The sequence below is a fragment of the Trachurus japonicus genome, chromosome 13 (genome assembly GCF_045865225.1).
Source record: "Trachurus japonicus isolate A0001 chromosome 13, Traja_1.0".
Classification (NCBI taxonomy): Eukaryota; Metazoa; Chordata; class Actinopteri; order Carangiformes; family Carangidae; genus Trachurus; species Trachurus japonicus.
The window spans coordinates 33,635,476-33,657,438 of NC_140919.1; the positions used below are offsets into that span (position 1 = coordinate 33,635,476).

Consider the following 21,963-nt stretch of genomic DNA (forward strand, 5'->3'; position numbering starts at 1 on the left):
ACCTTGCTAAAAAAAACACGCATATGTTACAGTATGCAGCACTTTTCCTACACTGCGCTTACTCAGTCAACATAGCTAAACTTTGTGCAGACTCTCAGCACTTTGTTTTAAAATGTGTGAATGCCAAATTTACCAAAATAGTCAGTAAGCTTAGATGAGTGTGCGTAAACTGATTTATGAGACATCCTGAATTTTCTGGGTTTGAAAATTTGTAACTGTAGGCTATAATTGACCGTCCTTCACTGAAATGTTGGCATGGCAGATGAAAAACATGTGCTCTGCAGGGCAGAAAAATATCCTAACCAAACAATAAGTCATAAAGGTCATGTCAGACCTCAGGACTGCAGTTCAGTTTAGTGCTGTGACTCAACAGAACTAGTCACTGTGAGTGTGCATGTTTATTTCCAGCAGACTGAACAATGTGGTCATCGCTGCCTGTGGGAGACTCTCTGAACTTGATATGATCTAATAAACTGTCCAATGGAACAACTGAACCAGATATCTGAGCCTCAATTTGAGTTTCAGAGGCTTGTCATTAATCATCTTCTCATACACACCCAATGATTGTGAACCCATCCAAACTTCATGTCTGAACTCACACAACCAATGATGTCAGCATACCAGCCAGGCTGTCTAAGTAGGTCATAACCCATCTTATAAGAGACTGAGATGAGACATGGTATTGAAATCCACTGTATGAGGTCGAGGAAACAGCAGGCCTGTCTATATCTGACTTTTTCCGGACTTCCTGCTGCTTTTGGGGCAAGGGTCGGTGACAGCGAAAAAGAGGGGAAGGAATAATACCTCTGCTAAAACCTTTTTTCTTCAGCTCACCACAGTGAACAACGCAAACACTAACACACTGAAAATATAAGCACAGGCCATGTATTGGATACATAGTGCACATTCCAGAGTATGTGCTTAAAGCAGAAGTAAGTGATATATTTGTGTTAATATAAGTCTTAAATAGTTATATCTTCCGACAGCAATCACTTACATAGAGTGTTTGGACTGAAACATGGGTCTGTCAGTCACTCTGCTCTGCTCTGAGCCGAAGAGAAAACATTTATCGTATCCTACAGTTTTTATCCAATGAGGAGAGAGAACGGCATGCAGGGCTGTGTGTGCAGCCAAGGGACGCCGTGAATGTGGTGACGTAGCGACGAGGACTGTTATGGTGCGTTCAAGGAAACTCGTATTTTTCCGACCGTGAAGTGGTACCAGTTCGATCTGGTACGAGTTCACCGGTCGGAAGTTACGAGTGGCCGTTATAGTGACTTTCACCGGTAAAACAGGTCGGAAAAACACGAGTGGGTTGCCTGAAACGCTACAAAGTCGTAAGTTGTGACTTGAAGCTGTAATTTACGATTTCAAAAGCCTGCCTGGAACGCAGCATTAGCGAAAACGACCGGACCACTTACTTCTGCTTTAACAGCAGGACTTGATTATGTTTCCTGTGAACCGATGAACAGGGAGATCCAACTATTGTGAAGCTCTTTCTAATGTGACAACACAGTACAGTACTGAGATTTGTAGGGCCTACTTCTACCTTGAAACATATAGGATATCAGACCACCTCTTTGTTTACAAAAAGCACACAGTACCTATTTACAGCTACTTTGGCTATACTAATAGAAACACATATTTGCTACTGGCGTATTTTCACAGGGCCATCTTAAAATGTCAAACTTCACTTCTCCCAGAGTTCCAAGGGCTTTGTTCTGCACTCTTCCTATGTAGGCCTACCCTCAGTGGCCCTCACTGTTACCACAACAAACATGGCTGCAGAGGGACTTGTTGCTAAGCAAGAATATAACCCAAACTACCTAAAGCATGCATGATGGCATGACAAGTTGACCTCATTGTCAAGTAGGCCTACATGGCTATAGTAATTTTGAACATTAAAAGGAGGTCCTTAGCTTACCGTAGGCTGTCAAATAAAGTTAGTTAATAATTTGTTAGTGATTGAGTGACTGACGGGAAAAATGCCCAGCAAAATAGAGAAAATAAGTAAAACAGAAATACAAGTTTGAGAAAGAGATCACCCACCTATTTACTGAGCAGCTCTCTATCACAAGATAGAAAGAGCAGTGCTACCCCCTGCTGGTGATAGAAAAGAAGGCTGGTGTCAGTGGATGACTATGGGCTTTCACTGTAGGTTCACAACAGATTGTTTTGTTATGTTTTATTTAAATGGGTGAGAATCAATTAATCTGCAATTCTGTGTGCTGTATTACAATTAGGCTACAATTGTGCAATTGGCTCACAGCTCCACTACTTCCTGATCTTAAGCCAGCTCCTTTATTTCCTGTCTTACATTACAATAGAGGCTTTATGCACAGCTCCACACAAACTAATTAATCTGGTGTGTCTGACGACCTCACAACAATGGTCAGAAACACCTGGATTAATCATGGCGCTGTGCATAAAGCCTATTAGGCTACAATAAGGCGGTAGGCTACTATGAAGTAAAATAACAGCATAAAATGGATGTGAAATGGAAGTGTTTACGGTTTATAATTAAACTATATGCTCTAGGCTATAAATATAAAATTATTTTGTATTGTAAAGTGTGTGTTTTCTTCCAATTTGGCTCAAGAGAGCGCTTTTAATTTCAATCGCGGCCATTCAATAAACGAACTCAGATTCCCAGAATGCCTCTGTGCAGGCAGCGGCAGTGGAGGCGGGACAAAAGTTATCGCTGGGACTTTGTTGCTCGGAAACAGTTTTGCGCGCTGCCGTTTGTATGTGTATTACGTCTGTGTGTGTGAAGCTCACGCAACCCTAAACGGATTATTAAGTCGAGTGTGGTAAAATCATGTCTACGGACCGTAGAGAGACTGTTTTGGCCAGGACGTCGTTCACCACCCGCGTTTACTGAGGGATGAAGAGCAGGAAACAGAAAGCGGTCAAAGCTGGAAGCAGCAAAAGAAAAGGTAAACTGCTGTTAGCCCTGCTAGCCGCCAATGCTATTGTTGTGAAGTAGCTGTCACTATCACACAGACCTCATGTTAGCTCCTTTTGGTAATGTTCAGAAAATTAGCTTTAGCTCGTTTTCGGTCTATGAAACTGTGTTTGCTTGACGCTGTTATTGTCAACGCCGTGTGTGCTGTAACGTAACGTAACTCTGGTACTTCCAGATCATAACACTGGCGTAAAAATAATTAACTTACAGTAAACTACCTTATTTTCTGTCTATCCCCACCCTTCTATTTTAAAGAGCTCTGGGTTTTCTAGCTTAAACTGCAAAGAGGAAGCTTTTGATTTTAAAATTTGACTTTTTAATTTATCAAAGAAAGAACAATAAAATAATTCAGCCGGGCACTTAATCATGTAAAGTTGCACAGTCATAAATAACTAAGCATTTTAGCATGAACACCTGCACACTGGCTGATTTATCCAATGCAATGCAGAAACAGGTCAGTAGCTCAAGTTAATATTCACATTTATCAGATGAAACGTGATCTCAGTGACTTGGGTTGGTTTAGGTTTTTCTGAATCTGCTGATCTCCTGGGAGTTTCCTTTCTCTGAAAGGTAATCAGACTGGGGGGGAGAAACATAGATTATAATAGTGAACAACAGTCTCGTAGACTGTCAGCTGATCAGTTGTGTCAGAGGAAAATGGCTGTACCTCTGATAAACATTGTTCACAACTGTGCTGCTGTGCAGAGAGGCATCTTTGAAATCACAACATGCTGAGGCTTGAGGGATCTTAGCTACAACTGCAGATGGCTATGTCAGGCTCCCTCTCTATGAGCCAAGTGTAGAAATCCAAGGTTACAGTGGCCATGGTGACACCAAGAGTTGACAGCTGGGGACTGGAAAGCACAAAATATTTTAATTTCTGCAAGCCAAGACTTGGCAAATATACTGTACAATTGAGGGCTAGACACTTTTAGAAGTTTAAGATATAAATACATATTAAAACAAACCCTGAAAATTTCAACCGTGAATGGTTCAAATTTATTATTAGAGGAGAGGTACCGTAAATAAACATCACAAAAAGTGAGTAGTACAGACTGTAATACTGGTCAACAGGGGGCTACAACCTGCAGCAAATACCACCTGTTCAGTTATATGATGACATTTGACGTGCCAGTTTACTGCGTATGCCTTTTTGACTTGGCTTTGCTGTAATCCAAAGTAACTCTTTTGCAGTCTGCAGCGATGTTTCCCCCTCCACCAGCCTCCCTCCTCTGGTTGAGGGACAACTGAGATGCTTTCTGCGGGTGACAGTAAATCGGGTACTATGGACAGTCCGCAAGCCTCCATCTGCAACATTTGTCAGGCTTCGCTGGTGGGGAGAGTCATCCAACGGGACACATTTCTTTCCAAGAGATGGATCGCAACTCTCACAGAAGATCATCAAGACTACGACTCGTTTCGCCATCCGCTGCGGGCCAAAGCAGTTCACCTCATATCTTACAGGTAACTAAGATGACTAAAATATGTTTGAGTTGGCTAATATGTTGCAAACATAGATTTTAAAATCCACAACATATCTGTTTTTATCATTGACAGATATGGGTGTACTGGTGTTGGAAGTCCTAACGAAATCAGATCATCTGCCAATCGCACGGGCTCAGGTCGCAGGCATCTCCCATCTCTCTCTGTCACACCCCATTAGTGGATTTTACACCCTTGTATCTCCAACATCTGAAAAACTGGGGGAGCTCCAGGTGAGTGGAAACAAGAACACAAGTCACCTGTCAACTGTCTTTGTGGGATAGCACCTCATAGAAGGAGATTAATTAGTGCCAATGCCAACTGATGTAATGAACACTGTATAGATTAGGAGCTCTGTTGTTAACAAGGAAATTCAGCGATATTGGTTATAATTGTGTCGCAGATCTTCTCTTAGCGCAAGCTGCTGTTGTTAATTTGCACTGCATGTATTCACTTTGACATTCTCTGTAACATGCAGCTGATTCAGTCTCTGAGGATGTTTCTCAAACTGACTAGTTTGTTGCTCTACGTTGTTTCATTTACCAGTACCAATACTAAACTGTGTTTACAAGAGCTGTGCTTCAGCCACTTTACCCATCATAGATTTCCTTCATATCTCTTTTGTGACCCAGTTTTATTTTTTCCATCACATTGCCTCAAAGTTAAACTGAAGTCTATCAGTATCAGTAGGAGCATATTAGAGATAAACTACCTGTATCCATAAACTGCATGAAACACCTAAACCTGACTGTCTGGTGCTTGCATCTAGCTGTTTACCTTTAAAGGTGTCTCTCCTTTTGTCTGTGTTTTGCCAGTGTGGCTCAAACGAAGACCACTGCCCACTGGTAATTGAGCTGCTAAAGTGCCTCAATTTAAGATTCATACTTTCTGCCTGCAGAGCTGTAGTATGTTTTTTTGTAGCTATTAACAAGAACCTTCTTTAGCCCGTAAACATTTTTGCCTCAATAATTATATCTGGAAAGCGTTTAGGAGGCATTCAGTATATACTGTATATTTTTTTGACACGAGTGTCATGACAAAAAAAAAAAAAACTATTGAAATCCCCACAGCTGCTGTAGATAGTTGCCAAAGTTTTATTTAACACCAATTTATATTTTCAAGGTGTTAAATTTTTGAATAAACATTCAGTAAACATTCACAATACAAATAATCAGTTGTGCAGGCAGGCATTTTGAGGACTGTACACATTCTTTTTTTTTACTCTCTCAGGTTTCACTGAGTTTGGAGCCTCTGACTGAAGCCTATGACAGCAGCAGCTCGGGTCCAGCCACAGATATCAGTGTTGAAGTACCACAACCGACCACGCTGACGGTGCCCTTACAGCTCACATCACTTTCAGCTGGCAGTGGGAAAGAATCAGTCGGGAGTAGCAGTGGAAATACACCAAGGTTTGAAATAGTTGGTGTCATTGCTATTACTAATCAAATGCCTGTGACTTGATGTTAGCTTGCCTGGCATACGTTTAAACCAGAGTATAACAATCTTATTGAATATTTTCAGAGGCAAAGACCACTTATATTTCCAAAATGCCCAGAAAGACAAAGGCAAAGAAGAGTTATTGGAAAATCAGATACCACTAACAAACAGATCTCAGATCAGCCAAACAGCTGAGAATCCTTCAAGCCAGAAGCCTTGTGGACAAACAACCAATGATATCCTCTCGGGTGGGTTTTAATATTACCACACATTGCATGTATTTCAATACAAATGAACATATTTGACATTCAACAAATACCTGACACTTTCTTTCATCTCAGTTATTTTAGAGCGTGGAAACAAGCTTAGAGATGCTATGGTGGTATCAGCTTTGACAGGTGACATGGACTCTTCCCCAGCACTGAAAGATACTCCACTGCCTCTCCCAAAGGACAACATCCTACCACCCTCCAGGTTAGAGTTTCAAACATTTGTAGAAAAAAAACAAAAAACGTAAACAAATACACAGTATTTTAATACATAACTTCATGGCAGGCTTTGCTGCAGTGTTAAGTCAAAATGTTTTTTCTGTGTCCGCAGGCCTTTTCCTTCTCACTCTGGGATGTTTCTTCAAAATATTTTACAAGATGATTCAAAGATCAAGCACTCTGATGATGTTGCTGTGGTCTCAGACTGTGGCTTAGACTGTGCTGCTGACATGGACAACAGAGCTGTGGATCTTCTCCTTGGCAGGTACCTATGTGTAAATGTATTTACAAATCTGACAAAAAATTGACGTGTTTCTATTTTCTCATCAAGACTTGTGCTCTTCATTTTTTATTTTTTTATTTATTTTTTAGCTTAAACACGTCTGCTCTGCCTCTCTTGGATGGAGAGGGCTTCTTCCCTGAATCTCTGTCTGGCCACAGCAGTGTGTGCGAGGATAGTGAGCTCAATGATCCACAATATGATCAGAGCTTACTGGAAAATTTGTTCTACAAAACTCCAGTAAGTTGAAGTTTTTCTGAGGATTGTCAAGGAAAAAAACACATGATTCATAAGTGATATCTATTTATTTTAGTTTATGGGATATTTTCTAGCAGAGAACATTTTAATGTCATCATTGTCTTCTTTCAGATGTCAGATGCCAGACCAGATGACACAGAGGCAGATGGTCAGGGAACAACTTCCCTAAGTAAAAATCAGCCAAAGCAGCTGATGTGTTCTCAGCCTAATGAAGGGTAAGGGCTTTTATGTGTCTCTGAAGTCATGCCACTAGAGCTCCCTTTAGAGGGGTGACAGGTGTTTTTGTCTTTATCCTTACCTTATCCTTAAAGGTAGCCAGTTTTAAAGATATAATTTTTGACTGTACAATAACTAACCAACATGTCTCCCTATTGAAAAAAAACCCCGATTAAATTAATACAGAATATACATGTATGTGGTATGCGCTACCAGGCTATATGCATATACGGAGAGTAAACAAGATATACCAGAGTACCTTTGTTACTATGAAAGACTATTATTTACCATATATTTTTCGTGTCCAGTCCAAATTCACATCAGCAGTGCCCCCGGGATGCCGGCGATGTTCCCCCTGGCCTCAGCAGGGAGCAGTTGGCTTTGCTGAGTTTGGTCCGAGTGGCGAGAGTGACAGTTGACTCCCTGACTGTACCGACACACAGCAGAACCACCACACCCAGAAAGATCCCTGTCAAAGGGAAACCTCCTCGACCATTACCTGGCAAAAAGTGGTAGGTATAACAAAGAACATTACATTCATTATTTAAAAGTATCAGTGTTAGTATAGCTAACAAACAAATTTCTTTCTTTTTTTTTATAGCACTTACTTCATTGAGTACGTGTTCCCCATGCCATCTACCTCCAATCGCCATAATCGTAATAAAGCTGGAGATGGGCAGGTGACCAGAGCTGTTTCCAGTAAAGTAACAGGAGGAGGTATGTCCTGCTAAAATCTACTCTTGTGAAACCCACTTGAGTGAAAAACCCTTGTTTGTGTCAGTCTGTGTCTGGTCTGTGCCTGCATCTGACATACATTCTCCTTTTTGTTTTTAAGCCGTTAAGTTCCTCCAGCACTCAGTGTTTCCTGTCCACTTCAGCACAGCAGAAGTTGAACAATGGTGGAAAACCAATCTTATTTTCAAGATTTACTCACAAAAGAATGACCAAAAGAAAGTAAGTAGCTTCGAACTTAAAGCAGAAGTAAGTGATATATTTGTGTTAATATAAGTCTTAAATAGTTATATCTTCCGACAGCAATCACTTACATAGAGTGTTTGGACCGAAACACGGGTCTGTCAGTCCCTCTGCTCTGCTCTGAGCCGAAGAGAAAACATTTATCGTATCCTACAGTTTTTATCCAATGAGGAGAGAGAACGGCATGCAGGGCTGTGTGTGCAGCCAAGGGACGCCGTGAATGTGGTGACGTAGCGACGAGGACTGTTATGGTGCGTTCAAGGAAACTCGTATTTTTCCGACCATGAAGTGGTACCAGTTCGATCTGGTACGAGTTCACCGGTCGGAAGTTACGAGTGGCCGTTAGTGACTTTCACCGGTAAAACAGGTCGGAAAAACACGAGTGGGTTGCCTGAAATGCTACAAAGTCGTAAGTTGTGACTTGAAGCTGTAATTTACGATTTCAAAAGCCTGCCTGGAACGCAGCATTAGCGAAAACGACCGGACCACTTACTTCTGCTTTAAGATTGATTATTTGAGTGAAAGTGACCCCAGTTGTTTGAATGACAGTAATCTTTTCAGATGAGATCTTAATGAGTGCAACGCACAGTAGAGGCTGTGCGTGTGCGCAGTGTTGCAATTTACTACTAATTGTTGTAACCTTATTCTGCATTGATCACACAGTAGGCTTTGGTTTAGGTGACATTGTTAATACATACAACATTTCTGATTTAAAAAAAAGGATAAAGGACTCGCAACACTGCAGGACTTCTTGCAAAAGTACATAAGTTATTGCACTGCGATGTACATTAACACAACAGCCTACTCCCTGGTCCCCAACAGGCCTCTTTACCTGATCTCAACAATGGCATTACCCAGTCTGGGCCCTGATTGAAAAGGGGTAGATCCTGGTTGCTATACAATGGTTTACTTTCTGTTTGTTGCAGCCTGTTCCCATTGGTAAAGCAGTTCACCCATTGCGTTGCCTGCTGCAGAGCAAGCAGCTGAGTGAGTCTCTTGTCTTACCTGTACAGAGCCTGGAAGGAAACGGTGAAATACACAACACTGGACCTCTTATGGTAATATATTTGTTGTCCCATTGATTAATGTTTGCAAGCCTGATACTTGAGACTGTCATTGAAATCATGTTATTTTTTTTAGGTGACTTTAGAGCTCGCGACAGACAGCAAAGATTCCTCCTCTGGAAAAAGCAAAAGCAAAGTTGCGTGGAAAGACACATCGCTTTCACAGGGTGCACCCAGTCCAAAAAGAGAGAGCAGCTCCAGATCTCAACCTGTTCAAACGGGCAGAGAGGAGGTGCCTGCTCACTCTTCAGAAGAGCCCAGACTAAATGTTTGGAGTCCTCAGAAATCCTCCAAAGAGCCCCTTCCTCATCCCAGCCTCCACAGATCTTCTCATAAATCTTGGCAGCAGGTGGAAGAGGACCCTGAGGTCCTGCTGCATACCTTGCTCATGGTGCCAGATGGAAAGAACTTCAGCTGTGGGCCCCTCCAGGCCCCAAATGTGTACTTGAACTGTAAACTCTTTTGGTGCGACGAGATGGCAAGATCTGTTGTGAGCTGGGGTCAGTCAAACCCTTCCTTCAACTTTGTTCAGGTTAGTCCAGAGGGTTGCTTCCTCTAACTGTATCTCAAAATTTACGCTAAATAACAGTGAGGCACTGTGAGTGCAGTATTCTTTTGACCCACAAGACCTTCTCTTCATCATTTGTGTTAGGTGACGCCTGTGGCCTTAACAAGTAAGCTGTTGGAGCGGATGAAGAATAACGTGATGGTAATTGAGGTGTGGCGGAAAACGGGAAGCTCAGGGCAGGACCAGCTCCTGGGCCTTGTTAAATTACCTCTTCACCAGTTCTACATGTCATTTAGGTAAGTCAAGACAAAGACAGCACATTTCCAGTTGGAGAAAAACAAAGTTTTAACTGAATGGAAAGACTGAATTACTGAAGTATTACAGACAACATATCTTCAACTAAACAATTTCCGGTAATCAATTTTTGTGGATGTAATAGAGAAAATCCATCTTCCCAAATGTCTTTTTTCTCCTCTATGACATTAATTTTATGATTACTACACAGATTAGCTGCTGTATGTGCTGAGATTTTTTGTTTGTTTAAAAAAAACAAAACAATAACCAAACCTGTCCTTTGGGGGGCACTGTGGTACTCCAAATGTCACAAAGCCACAACCTCACAAATTGTCATTGTGAGGCTGCATGTGAAACTATCTTTCTCTCCTCCAGGGATCCAAAGATCACCCACCTCCTTCTCCAGGCGCAGTACCCTGTTTTAGGGGTGGACTGCTACATGCCGGTCATTGATGTGTTCTCAGGGGGTTGTAAAGGAAACCTCAGGGTTGTTTTGGCTATGGGGGAAGCACAGCAGATAGTTGCCCTGCAGCGCACAAGAGATGAGGAATATGCCTCTTTCATGCCACATCCCTTGAAACCAGTTCATCTGCTTGATTACCATCCACATTCACAAAAGGTCTGTAAAAAAGTGGCACCTTTAAACCAGTACATATTGTCTTTCTTTCCCTATAGACATGGATAAGAATATGCTTTGACTTTGCTGATGAACAGGATAATAAGCTGCCCTTTTTGCCTCCAAGTGCTAAACTTGTTTCTCACTCAGGCTATGACAGCACAAGAGGAGATAATGAGAGAGCATCTGTTTGTGGTAAGAGTGGAGAAGGTAAATGGACTGACGCCTCTGCAGTCTACAGTGTGGGGTGAAGCTGACTGCTACGTCCAGTACAGTTTCCCCTGCCAAGACGTTGACCCTGCTGCAGCAGTGGACCAGAACCTCATAGAGAGTAGTAAGACCATTATAGTATAATAAAACATACACCTCAGAGAACACCCTTGAGAAATGTCTTGCCCTCGGCAGTTTTCTAACCGTTGTTTCATCACCTACAGGTGTGAACCTGAAGCCGTTTCGTACCACCACCACTCTCTGTATTCCTGACCCAGCGTTTGGCCATACTGAGACACATGTGCTTCTTGTTCCTGAAGGCATACCTGTCCAAAGGTTGCTGCTCAGCTCTCTTTCGAGTCAAGGCCTGAGCAGTGGAGGAGGCATACAGTTTGAAGTGTGGTGCAGGTTTGTGGTCTAACTTTCTGATCCATCTATAAAACCTGAACTTGACATGACATACTCTATCTTACAGCTAAAAACCCTGACATTGATCCCAGAATACAACTTTTTAAGGTGCAAGGCCCCTCTGCATTAAAGTGATGAGTCTTATTGTTGCTGATATGTAACCACTCAAAGATACATTGTCAGCCTGAGGCTAAATTAGTACAAGTATGACCGATGTGGTTGTTATAGGCGTGCCCCAGGTGAATCTTGAACCCCGGTCTCCTACACCGCGGGAGGTCAATGAGGTCAATGACCACTTGGCAGTCAGGTTTGCACGTCTTTTTATGGGAGAGTGAGTTTAATTTCAGTACCACTAACCGCCACAAGTCGTCACTTCACCTCCTGGGTCCCTCGCGACTGTTAGTGGCTACCTCCGTTACAAAAGGAAATCAAAATGTCTTTGTTTCTTTTGTCGTCTCTTTTGTTGACACCCAGTGGAGTGACTACCACATGTAGAGATACATGTGGGCCCTTTGCAGGAACACAATAGTACTTTTGTGAGCTAACCAAGTAGTTTGGAGCCTTTCTCCTTGTTGCATTTTTCACTGTCTCAAAAATGAAAGAAAAGAAAAAAACACTTGTTTTTGTTATGAATGCATGATAATGGCTGATAACATCAATTCCATCACTGCTTGATGCAGCACTTAAGTGTGTTGCAATTCAGTATTATGATTTAAAAGTATTTGTCTCAATGTATAATTGCTTTATTTGAGTGATTAATTTATCTCTACAGATATTATTATCCAAATGTCAGAGACCAACTTGTGGCCAAAGGACTGCTTCCCCTGTCCAAGCTGTGCTCCATCGTCACTATGCAGAAACAACATCCAAATGAGGCCCAAATGTTCTCCCTACCCCTGATTCCAAGGGCAGATAGTCCCACAGGACATCAGCCTCAGCCCTCAGGTATGCAAACATATAAAGAGCGATGACAGTATAAAACTGTATGGATATATATTACATATGTTTAACAGTTTGACCTCTCTTTTTTGCTTCTCAGGCCTGCTGGATGTTTGCATTCGTTACAAGCACCGCCCTGTCAGGCCTCAAGGACCGACTGGTAGAGGAGCTGCCTCTCGTATTGTGACACTTGTGGTTCAAGTGCACAGAGGGTCAGGTCTGCAGGCAGCAGCAAGGTACATCACTGTCACCATGTTTCACTGTCAACATTTCACTGCAGCAGACTGACGGCACACAATCTTTTGTTGCAGGGTGTTATCAGAACAAGATGACAGATTCAGCTACTTTGCTGGTGTGGGGGTAAACGCATATGTCACAGTCCAGCTCTCCTTCATGCCGGAGAGTGAGAGGAGGTCTACCCGCATCGCTGCCAGGACCTTCTGCCCTGAGTTTGACCACCACATCGAGATGTCCTGCAATCTGCTGGTTCAGAGAAGCAGTGGAGAAACCTGCAGCCTGGCTGAGCAGCTTGAAGAGGCTTCTGCTGTCTTTACCGTTTGGCACAGAGACAGTCGCAAAGGTTTAAGATAATTTATTATAGCTTATTCAGAACAATCACAGATTTTTTTGTGTTGATAATAGTACAGTAACATTTAACATGCACAGTTCATGTTTTTGGCAGCCAGTTTGATTTTTTGTAATATTGCTATTTATATAAACCAGATTTCCTTTGGGTTAAACTTCTCTAATATGAATATTTTCTTTGATTTCTCAGTATGTTGTGTTTTGTGGGTAGCTTAATAACAGTAAATAACTGTCAGTTGCTATATTCAAATAATTATAAGTCTATGTAATTGGCATTTAACAAAGTTGTATCAAGGATTGTTCACAGCATTGTTCACAAAATATGTTTTGTATGTTCAATATTTTGGAGTTTTTACTTTTCACCACAACACCCTTACTTTATTCTGTGCTATCTGTTGCAGGAGTGAATGTTTCCAGGCCTAAAGATGTGGTGTTGGGTGAGGTGAAGATACCTCTAGCTGATCTCATCCGAAAAAGAACAGGTATGTTGCATTCTTTGATCAACACAGTTATATATATATATATATATATATATATATATATATATATATATTTTTTTACACTTTTTCTAAATCCATAGGTATTTCTGGCTGGTTTGGAGTGTATGCATCTCAAGAAACAAGTTCTCCTCAACACCAGCACGTCCTGGTTGGGGGTCTGGAGATTGCTGTCAATTTTTGCCACCATTCAGACAGAGAAAGAGTCATTAAAGCTGCTCAGGGTTTGGGCTGGGTGATGGCCCAAAATCTGTATGAAATTCAGGATGATGAGGAAGCCTGGGAAGAAAGCAGAGAGAAACTTTCTCTGACATTCTCAATGCCTAGAGCGTGGATACCAGTCCACTGTCTGCTTCTGCCTGGCCACAGTCAGCTTCAGCGCTCCACCTATTGCTACTTCAGGTACAAATTTTATGACCAGGAGGCCTTCTACTCTCAGCTGAAACACCCGTCTGTCATAGAGGATGGAAAGGACGACCAAGCCACGCTGAGTTTTGAAGGAAGCAGAACTGTGGAACTAAGGAGGACTCAACCTTTAATGTGGTATCTACAAGAGGAGAGGCTGGAGGTTCAGGTGTGGGTTGCCTTCAAGAAGGACAAAACTAAAAGACCTACTGACACAGACCGACTGGTTGGCTCAGCATTTGTGGATCTGTCCTCTCTTGCTCAGATGTCTAAGCGGAAGCACACTCTCAGTGGTGAGAAATGATTAAATGTATTACAAGGTGATAATTGCTTCAGTCAGATTATGGCTGTGTTTCTGTGTGTAATCATGTTTTTCCTGATTCCACAGGTGTGTACCCACTGTTCAGGCGCTCTGCAGCAGACCTACAAGGGGCTGCTCTCAGGGTGCACGTCACCCTCACAGCAGGCTCTGTCCCCAGGGACGCGTCTGCTGGAGCTGACATCCTGGTAGACTCTGACAGCCAGGGGGAGCTCTTATCTGATGAGGTGGAAGCAGCAGATCAACCCTCCTCACCCACTGCACCCAAACAGCGTACACCACACAAACACAAGAATAAATCCTCCAGAACCACTCCAGACATCACATCTGTCCAGCACACAGAAATCAGCATTGATGAATCTTTCCCTGTGACTGTGGCGGTGGACCGGGCTATGCACCTGAATCTGAAAGGTGAGCCATTGATTTGAGATTGACGTGATTGATTATCATTTTTTACTGATTCTCATCAACATGAAGTAAAACATATAATTTGGTGGCAGGCTGTCCCCTGGCAGAGCAGAGTGAAGGGACACCATGCTGCTGTGTTTCATACGTCACCGCTGACTCTCCAGAGCCAGTGTCCACAGCTGTAATAGCCAACGCTGACTGTCCTGTGTGGGACCATCAACATGAATGCAGGTCGAGTTACATGACACATATTCATTTAAATCTTTGTCATGTAGTGTGTTAAAAAAATGATATCAGTCTGATGTTTTATTTTCAAATTTCCAGGCTTTCAAAACAGCTGCTTGTTGAGGCGCAACAGTCTCTTGTGTTCAAAGTTTGGCACAAAGGAGGTACATGAGACGGTACAAATTCATGATTTCTGTTACAATTATGTATCATGATGCATTAATTCACATTTTGGTTAATTTGCTTCCATAGAAATGGAGAGGGTGATAGGATTTGCCTCTGTAGACCTCTCACCTTTACTCTGCGGGTTCCATTCGGTTTGTGGTTGGTACAACATCACAGACTTCAGTGGTCAGTGTCACGGCCAGCTCAAAGTGTCTGTCACTCCACTGAAGGGGGTCCAAGATCTCAGAGGACAAAGAAAAACTGTGACTGAAGAAGCTGCCAACACATCACCGGTGAGAAACATACAGAATATCTCTCAGAGAAAATGTGGACAATAAGTGTGTAATTAATAAAAACTTTTGTGTTTGATGAACAGGGTTTATTTCAGGCTCTTCCTCTCAGCTATCACACCACAGCCACCTACAGTAGCTTCCCCTCTCACATCAGCCACTACCCTGAGCAGAAGATCTCATCACCTGACCTCACCAACAAGCTGTTCCCTGAAAGGTTAATAAAGTATACCCTTTAATTCTGCCATTCATTTAAAATATATCAAGACACTGTCACCACAGTATTAACATGTTGTCTTTACATTTGAGCAGATGCAGTGAGAGCGACCGTCATTTTGAGCACATGGACAAAGTGCGTTTTTATCATCAAAGTCTGCAGGAGCAAACAGCAGCTCACTCCATCTGCAGCAGCAGCAGTGCGGGTGACATCAATCCCTCTAGCTCATTCCTGTTTTCAGCTCTCAGGTATCAGTCCTCAGACAGACCGACATCATTGCTTTACAGATAATTTGGATTATGTTTTTCATCCGAGCATTGACTGTGACTGTCTGCTTTTACAGGAAAAAACTCGGTGAGCTCGACAACATCCAGAGATATTTCAGTCATAAACTTTCCACTCCCACATTCCCATCAGTGACCAACCAGGCCTGTCACACCAGCCATGAGGAGCAGAGGGAGTCTGAGACGGACGCAACTCAACTTCTTCACAAGTCCAACCAGTTAGTTGGAGAAGTCAATAATATCATAAGTGGTGAGCTGCTCATCCATGAAAGTTGTTGACTTGATGTGTTTTAAATAACACATGCTAAAATCACCCCCCTTGATTTTATACATAATTTGAGCCTTTAAAATTGCTTTGATGGCTGGTATTTCTTTTCAAAATGGGCATCAATCATTCTCCCTTTTACAGATCATTCTTGACAGGTACTCTTTGCTCAGCCTAGACAGTTGATCCAGAGTTCATTGTGGACACAGACTACTTTGTAGCTCGCACACTGCTACCATAAAAGGAGGCGCCACTGGCCCATCTTCAGACCAGTGGTGCTCTATTGGAATTACATCAACACTGTGTGGCTGGCACTCAGAGTGTCCCTGCTTTTTATAACAAGTTTTATCAGACGTTACTCTAAGAAGTTTATTGTTTTGTCTAGACCTACACTGATCAACTGATTAATGTATTTGTCGAGAGTTGAAAAAATGAATTGCTTTTTCACTGACGTAATTATAATTTTTATAGTATATATAATTGTAATGGATTTATATTTCACACTTAATTAATACAGTAAAAATTATAGTAGTATAACTAGTATGCCCCACATTATTTCTAAGGTGATCTTACCATCAGTCTGAAACTCAAAGACAAATGACAGAGGAAACCATCAAATTCTCACGTGACTGACAAATAAATAAAATAAAAAGCAGCTTGATCTTCTCAGCAGTAGCTAAAATCTTCACCATCCTCTTCATGCAGGCCTTCGAGGACAGCATCTGGAAACGATTCCCTCTGACCACCAGAGCAGCACAGCCACTTCCCCTGTTGAAAACAGGGGCTCTCGAATCCCTACCGAGAGTCTCTCTTGTCTACCCAGAGCTTCAGGTTCTTCCCATGAAGACATGTCTCCTCTGCAGTCGCCTCTTCAAAAGACGTCTGTAGACCATGCAGACTCTGCGGCTGGGGAAGACAAGCACATACAAGTTACTGAGTCCGAGGATGAAACTGAAGAAAGAACAGATGAGGGTGAAGATGGATCAGACTACAGACGGGACGAGAGAAGTGATGATGATGATGAAGATTATGAGGAGGTTGTGGTGAAGCCAAAGCATCTAAATGAGGTAACATCTCTAACAGACAAAACCAGTCCTTGGACCAGCATCCTGTCAGAGCCTGACCTGGTTGCTTTAGAGAGTTTGGAGGCGCCAGAGGAGCCTGACCTGAGCCAAGACGAGGATACGAATAGGCAGGAAGTGAATCTGGAAAGTCTTGAGTCTGGTGGGACACCAGAATGTGCAAGACAAGAGGAAAATTACAGTTTTAATGGATCAGTAGGAGACGTTTCAGACACGGAGGGAGAGGAGGATGAAAGGACGCTAGAAGCTTTAGACCAGAGACAAACAAAAGGGTCCCACAGCCCCCACAAGGGTTCGGGTGACACTTGTCCATCACCAGTCCAACACAACACAGACGCCCCTGATGCCCCCCTGGAAGATCCACAGCTGCAGCCGTATCCTTAATCACTACTTATTGATGTGCTGCTGTCTAATGAAGGTCAACTCTCTGCTCCGAATAAAGTGTTTGCGTCTATCATGTGTTGATATGATAAATTATTAACAAATGCAGGCAACCACCCTCTGTCACAGTTTCTTTAGGTGATGCAAAGTTTGGGCACTAAAAAGACAGTAAGGATGCTTTCAAAAAAATATGTTCATGAATAGTTTTAAAACCTTGGTTTTGAACAGGATAGTTTGCAGGTAAGCTACTCCAACAACTCCTCTGTGGATGTAGGTCCCCCTCTCTCTGTCCCAGACTGACCCCATGGTACTACGATCAGAGCTCTGGGGTCCAGCTTTGGTTGGGGTTGTTATAATATGTTGGTTGATTGGTGACTGTCCGTAGGTATAAATGTGAGCGTGACTGTGTTGTTGGTAAAATTATCTGTTCTTCTAGGTGAGTTTTAAAATTTTTACCATTTACCAGTTTCTTTTCATCTTTTTGGTCTTAATAATGACATCATCATATCATCATCATGCTCTCCATGAATGTTTTCTTTAACCTTTCACTCTTAGCTGTGCCCCTGTGATGGTCCCTAATTTCTTCCTCCCCTCTCACCAACTGGAGGCGTCTATGAGAGCGATAAAATTGGCTCCTTCCTTCTCCCAGTCGTGCAGTGACCCAGTGAGTATTTGTCACCAGCTCTACCTCTGGCATTCTCCCTTGCTCCACTCCTTGTACTTTTAATTCCTGCCTCTCTGGATATGAGAATATCTTGGCATTATTTATATCCTTTGGAAATTCCTCATTTCCCATAAGATTACTCTGATCATTTTTGACACATCTACAGTATAATCAATAATAATAGTAATCATAAGATTTTACCCAACTAGTGTGCACAATTACTGTTATTTATAGACTGTGTTGCACATGATGCATCCTGAAAGGAAGCCAAGCTAGAATAGTGACAGTGTGTACCATCTTGAGTCTAGTTTAATTCAACTCTCATCGTGCAGCTGTGACAGGTTGAGGTTCATCCAAAGTTACATAGAACAAGTCTTTCCAATAGAACCTGCACACACACCCTTAAATGTACCCGTAGACAAAAACAAAAAACCTGTTAGATGTAAAAACTAAAAGGAATATTTATGGTGGATCAGTTGGTGACCTGCCAACAGCCTGACCACTGACCACGACATTACTTTAAGTCTCAATATTGAATGGAATGGTTTACAATAAAGAAATAAATTACGTGAAGGAATATATTCTTAGAGACTAGTTGAATTATTTTGCTGAGCTCAGGACAAAGAAAGGGAGTTTTAATGACACTGATAGGCAATTTTATTTGTATAGTCCATTTTTACAAACAGTTTGTCTCAAATGGCTTTACATGGCATCATACAGTGCCAACATCCTCTGTCCTTAGACCCTCACATCGACTTAGAAAAAACTCCCAGGAAAATACATTTAAAGGACAATTCCGGGCAAATTCAACTCAGGGCTGTATTTTCCTAACATTTTAGGTCTAAAAGAAGGAATCTGAAAATTTTCAGTTTAATTGCTCCTGTTTTGCGGTATCACTCTGCATCACTCTGGGAAAGGATATTCCTCATCTTGGCTATACTGCGCAGGTGAAAGTAGGCGGTCCGAGTCACATGTTTTATGTAGGAGCCGAAGGAAAGGTCCTGGTCAAAAATGACTCCAAGGTTCCTTGCAGTTGTACTTGATAGTTAAAGTAGAAGTAAGCGGAATATTTGTGCTAATATAAGTTTTAAATAGTTATATCTTCCGACAGCAATCACTTATGTGTTTGGTCTGAAACATGGGTCTGTCAGTCACTCTGCTCTGCTGTAAGCTGAGGAGAAAACTTTCCTTGTATCCTACAACCTTTATCCAATGAGGAGAGAGAACGGCATAAAGGGGCGATCCTCTCTGTGTGTGCAGCCAATTGATGCGCGTGCATGTGGTGACGTAGGGACGAGGGCGGGGACTGCCAACTCCATCGGCTGACAGAAAGTTAGCCAAAACGACCGGATCGCTTACTTCTGCTTTAACACCTGCATTTTAAGTTTCTGTCATACCTGTTAGGATTCCTGTCAGTGTTGATGCTTTTACACTCTTAGGCAATCACTGTGGCTCATAATGACATTAGGTGACTTTGTTTTTACAGTGTGAAGATACCAGACAAAAACAAGTTGACCAACCAGGTGGATTAAACAACAAGTCCAACAGTCCACAATATTCACAATACTAATGCTTATTCTAGTCATAAGGAGAAAAAAGAATTAATAATTACTTTATATTCCAGGTAATTATTTTTATAAATGATAGATGAAAAGTTTGAATATATTTTGTTTTTAATACTGTGACTTTCTGTCACAACCCTGTAGATGTCAAAAAGTTCATCACAAGTAGAAAAACCATAAAATTAAAGAATTACATTGTATTTGTGTGTCGTATTTACTAAAATAATTACCCTTCTGAAATGATTTCTAGTGTCTCTACAGCTTCTTGTACTTTTCCAGTTATGTTAGTTTATTTTACCACTCATTAAAACTACCACAGGTTATCACAGTTGGAGCTCATTTCATAACAATACATTATCCATGGTTACACAATGTCACTTGTGATTGGCTAAACCAAACTTGACAGACCCATGTAACAGCCAACCAGGTTCTGCAGGATCAATGTGACCATCATCAGTGAAGTCACGCCAGGTTGGTGTTTGTTGTTGTCCAACCTAAGACAAACATGTCACCTGTCCACTTTTTCATTCAGTCTCAATGCAGTGTTAATCTTTATCCCCGTCACACTTACTTAGACTTACAACAGAGTTGACAAAGTTATTTTAGCAGTCTTATGATCAAAGGAATAATGTATTTGTTTTGTCACCTTCAGCTCAGTCTATTCAGAAACACTGCTGTGATGCAACTAAAGGTTTGAGGTGGCTGTTTGCAGAACAAAGCACTCCTCTCTGCCCTGAGTATTGACCTTTAGGGCTCAGGTGTTTATGATGTTACACTGTTGTTGAATTTAAAAAACTCACATATTGGCCCTCATTTATCAAACAGAAAGATCAGCACTTATCATATATCATATCTGAACGTGAGTGTAGAGTACGCAAAATCTCACACCAGGTCTGACCAAGTGTACGCACAATTTTGAACCAGTATATAACATGCAGGGCACAGGCTTTGTCAGGTAATTATTAATAGATCATACTGATGCAGCAATCAAGACTTCAAGTTGTTGCTGTTCCTATCAGTAAAATTAATAATTTATTATTGAGTATACAGCCACAAACTTCATTTAAATTTTCCTAATTTTAATTTCTGAATTGTATGTGTCAGATTTGGTGTTTTGTCCACCACGAGTGCCTCAAAGACACAGTAACGTTCACACAGTTTTTACCTGTAATTGTGTACATGAGGCGGTTGAGCTGGCTCACGTCCAGCCCTGTATAGATGGTACACTATGTCTGCGTCACATAAGTGTCAATGGATCCTGTTTGCTGGAGGGTGTGGAGAGAGCTAGACGAGGCAGGTGCTGCAGTATGAAGTGGGAGGTGAGAGATTGTGATGATTGTACACTGTGTGGCGGACTGACACACCTAACAAGCCTGTTCGACAGTGTACATATTCAAATAAATGTTTAGTTTAGTCTTGTTCTCTGATAGTTACTTTTACTGTTTACAGTCACTCACAAGTCCTTCATCAAAGTACACGGTTAAGTTATTTTAGGTTCTGTATGTTACGCACAACAGATGGTAGTGTGGTAATTTTGTGCTCACAGCTTTGTTGCTTTCAGCTCTTTATATATATATATTTTTTATCTTTCAGGGCCAGACATCTCCAGTTCAGAGCTTTCCTCATCGCAAAGCTCGTCCACAGCGTCCGAACATGTCACCGTCATCCATGAGGAAAGAGACTGAAAGAATAGCAAAAATATTTGCAGCCCATTTTGATGGGAATCATTAGTATGTGGTGGTTTTGTTTGTTTGTACTAAACAGAACACATTTGGTTGCAGACATAAAAAGATCATGTAAATTAAATGTAACATTTTGTAATTTTATAAATAAATATTTACTGTTGTTTTTAACAATGAAAGACTGCAGTCTGTTTATAAAGTTTTTCTGGGTATTTCTTTGGCCCTCTGAAACAATAACCTGTTTCTAGGAACATACCTCAGGTCATGTTAAAATGCATCGGCCTTCAAACAAAAATGTGGGTCAACCAAATGGCTCAGATAGCTAAGAAATGCATATGTGAAGTCATTTGAAAGAAAACATAGCCTACATGTTGAAACAGAAATGTGTTATCAGTTTGAATCTGGACTTCTTTGTGCTGGACTGCTTCTCAAAAGGTTTCTCAGTTTAGTGATACCACTGCAGTGACACTTTACTTCATATAAAAGCAGGAGGCATAAGGTTGCATTGCTGAGCAATACAACATTGTATGTGGATTGCGTTTATATAAATGTCTGGTCAATAGCAGTGTCAAAGCACAGTGCACAACAAGCTCTAAAGTAGATGGAGTGACATGGGTCCTGCCTTTCTTTGAATGGTCATTTAAGGCAGGAGGCTTCAATATACAAAACATTTGAGCATTTAAGTATTTCACTTTCATTTTACAAAACAGAGGCTGAGTAAACCTGCCAGACCCCAGTGTGAATCTTAAAAACTTGGATTCTGTCATTTTTTCAATGCAACTTGAGTCTTAA

The 21,963-nt window shown here is 41.6% G+C and overlaps 1 protein-coding gene across 7 annotated transcripts; it reads left to right on the plus strand.

The window, feature by feature from the left end:
* Positions 1 to 2,718: 2,718 nt before the first annotated feature.
* Positions 2,719 to 21,337, plus strand: c2cd3 (C2 domain containing 3 centriole elongation regulator). 7 transcript variants are annotated; one of them, XM_085796080.1, is made up of 33 exons: positions 2,719 to 2,936; positions 4,160 to 4,429; positions 4,523 to 4,680; positions 5,678 to 5,856; positions 5,969 to 6,132; positions 6,226 to 6,358; positions 6,485 to 6,637; positions 6,745 to 6,892; positions 7,022 to 7,125; positions 7,435 to 7,638; positions 7,728 to 7,843; positions 7,962 to 8,080; positions 9,028 to 9,159; positions 9,242 to 9,697; positions 9,818 to 9,969; positions 10,343 to 10,586; positions 10,734 to 10,917; positions 11,018 to 11,201; positions 11,974 to 12,146; positions 12,241 to 12,376; positions 12,452 to 12,720; positions 13,127 to 13,207; positions 13,306 to 13,920; positions 14,016 to 14,357; positions 14,447 to 14,585; positions 14,679 to 14,743; positions 14,832 to 15,037; positions 15,121 to 15,260; positions 15,347 to 15,499; positions 15,595 to 15,785; positions 16,506 to 17,256; positions 17,819 to 17,927; positions 21,083 to 21,337. In XM_085796080.1, exons 1-33 carry the CDS (start codon positions 2,885 to 2,887, stop codon positions 21,218 to 21,220), a joined length of 6,660 nt encoding a protein of 2,219 aa, XP_085652206.1. In that variant the 5' UTR covers positions 2,719 to 2,884; the 3' UTR covers positions 21,221 to 21,337. The 7 variants fall into 7 exon arrangements, with proteins under 7 accessions (XP_085652206.1, XP_085652208.1, XP_085652210.1 ...); XM_085796082.1 differs by having other exon boundaries at positions 15,121 to 15,251; XM_085796084.1 differs by having other exon boundaries at positions 15,133 to 15,260.
* The last annotated feature ends 626 nt before the right edge of the window (positions 21,338 to 21,963 follow it).

Bases quoted from the DNA above. Each gene is read 5' to 3' on its own strand.
- c2cd3 (XM_085796080.1), top strand. From the start codon at position 2,885: ATGAAGAGCAGGAAACAGAAAGCGGTCAAAGCTGGAAGCAGCAAAAGA. The intron at 9,160-9,241 runs GTAATATATTTG...TATTTTTTTTAG, and splicing joins ACAACACTGGACCTCTTATG to GTGACTTTAGAGCTCGCGAC. The intron at 15,500-15,594 runs GTATCAGTCCTC...CTGCTTTTACAG, and splicing joins TTCCTGTTTTCAGCTCTCAG to GAAAAAACTCGGTGAGCTCG.